General features: G+C 49.6%; 2 protein-coding genes across 5 annotated transcripts in view; one reads left to right on the top strand and one right to left on the bottom strand.

The window, feature by feature from the left end:
- Positions 1–1,042, top strand: part of ZZEF1 (zinc finger, ZZ-type with EF-hand domain 1) — a 188,471-nt gene that overhangs the window by 35,654 nt on the left and 151,775 nt on the right. The window contains exon 6 of the mRNA XM_011980457.1: positions 7–196. Coding sequence (XP_011835847.1) covers positions 7–196 — 190 coding nt within the window. The remainder of the gene's footprint in view (positions 1–6; positions 197–1,042) is intronic.
- LOC105539951 (neuferricin) overlaps positions 1–1,042 on the bottom strand; it is a 43,578-nt gene that overhangs the window by 29,196 nt on the left and 13,340 nt on the right. The gene's annotated exons all lie outside the window — the stretch shown is intronic.

Raw genomic sequence — 1,042 nt, 5'->3', positions numbered from 1 at the left:
GGCGAGGCTGCGAGAGGCTGCGGCTGCGTTGCTGCCCACACCCCCCTGCGAGTCGCTGGTGTCGAGGCATCGCGGCGCGTTGTTTCGCTGGCTGGAAGAGCGGCTGGGCCGCGGCGAAGAGTCTGTCACTCTGGAGCAGTTCCGGGAGCTGCTGGAGGCTCGCGGCGCCGGCTGCTCTAGCGAGCAGTTCGAGGAGGTCAGGGCCGGCAGGCGACTGCGGGGGTGGGGCAGGGCGGTCGCCCCCAGGGGACTGAAGGAAGAGGTGGGCATTTGCTTTGGAGAGGCCAGGCGGAGACCCGTGTCAGGTGTTTCCAGCTTTTCACCAGGCGTTTGCTTCGTCTCTCTCTGTTCTGTGTGAGGTCTGGAAAGCCTGCATGAGGCCGTCCTTGCTCTGAAGAGCTGGACAAGCCCAGATGTCTCTGTATGTTGTAATGCAGACCTTTGTGCAGTTGACGGACGCTACTCTCTGGAGACCTTTTATCAGGTTCTAGAACAGTTTGGAGAGAAAAGAGATGTGAGGATAGGAGGAGTGGCGCTGAAAACCATTTTTTATATTGTCCTGTCCACGTTTTTACACGGCACCTTCCGAATTCAGTGTGGGCACCGAATGAGTGTGGAAAGACAGTAGTAACGTACTGGAAAGGCTCACATTCTGAAACCTATCCTCCTGATGCAAAAACTAGCTTTCCCAAAATACACATTGGTTTGTAGACCCTTAAAGAACTATATGTTAGACTCATTTAAACCTTCATAGGATCTGAAACTGATAGGCAAATACCGGGTTTCCTACGTCATTTCACAATTGCAAGTGAATACTTGTAATTATACGGTTCTTCATATAATCACCAAGATCATGTGTGCTAAATCATTAAGAGCAAATTGATTTGGCAACAAAATATTTTCCTTGGAAGGCATCTTGGGAGTTATCTACTGGGTACTTCACTTTGAGTTGACAAGACTGATCCAGGGTTACCCAGTGAATCATTAGTAAAACTGAGACTATCACCTGGATCTCTTGCTTTTTTTTTTTTTTTTTTTTTTT

The sequence above is a fragment of the Mandrillus leucophaeus genome, unplaced genomic scaffold (genome assembly GCF_000951045.1).
Source record: "Mandrillus leucophaeus isolate KB7577 unplaced genomic scaffold, Mleu.le_1.0 Scaffold212, whole genome shotgun sequence".
NCBI classification, from domain to species: Eukaryota; Metazoa; Chordata; class Mammalia; order Primates; family Cercopithecidae; genus Mandrillus; species Mandrillus leucophaeus.
This window is presented reverse-complemented; position numbering and strand designations above follow the sequence as displayed.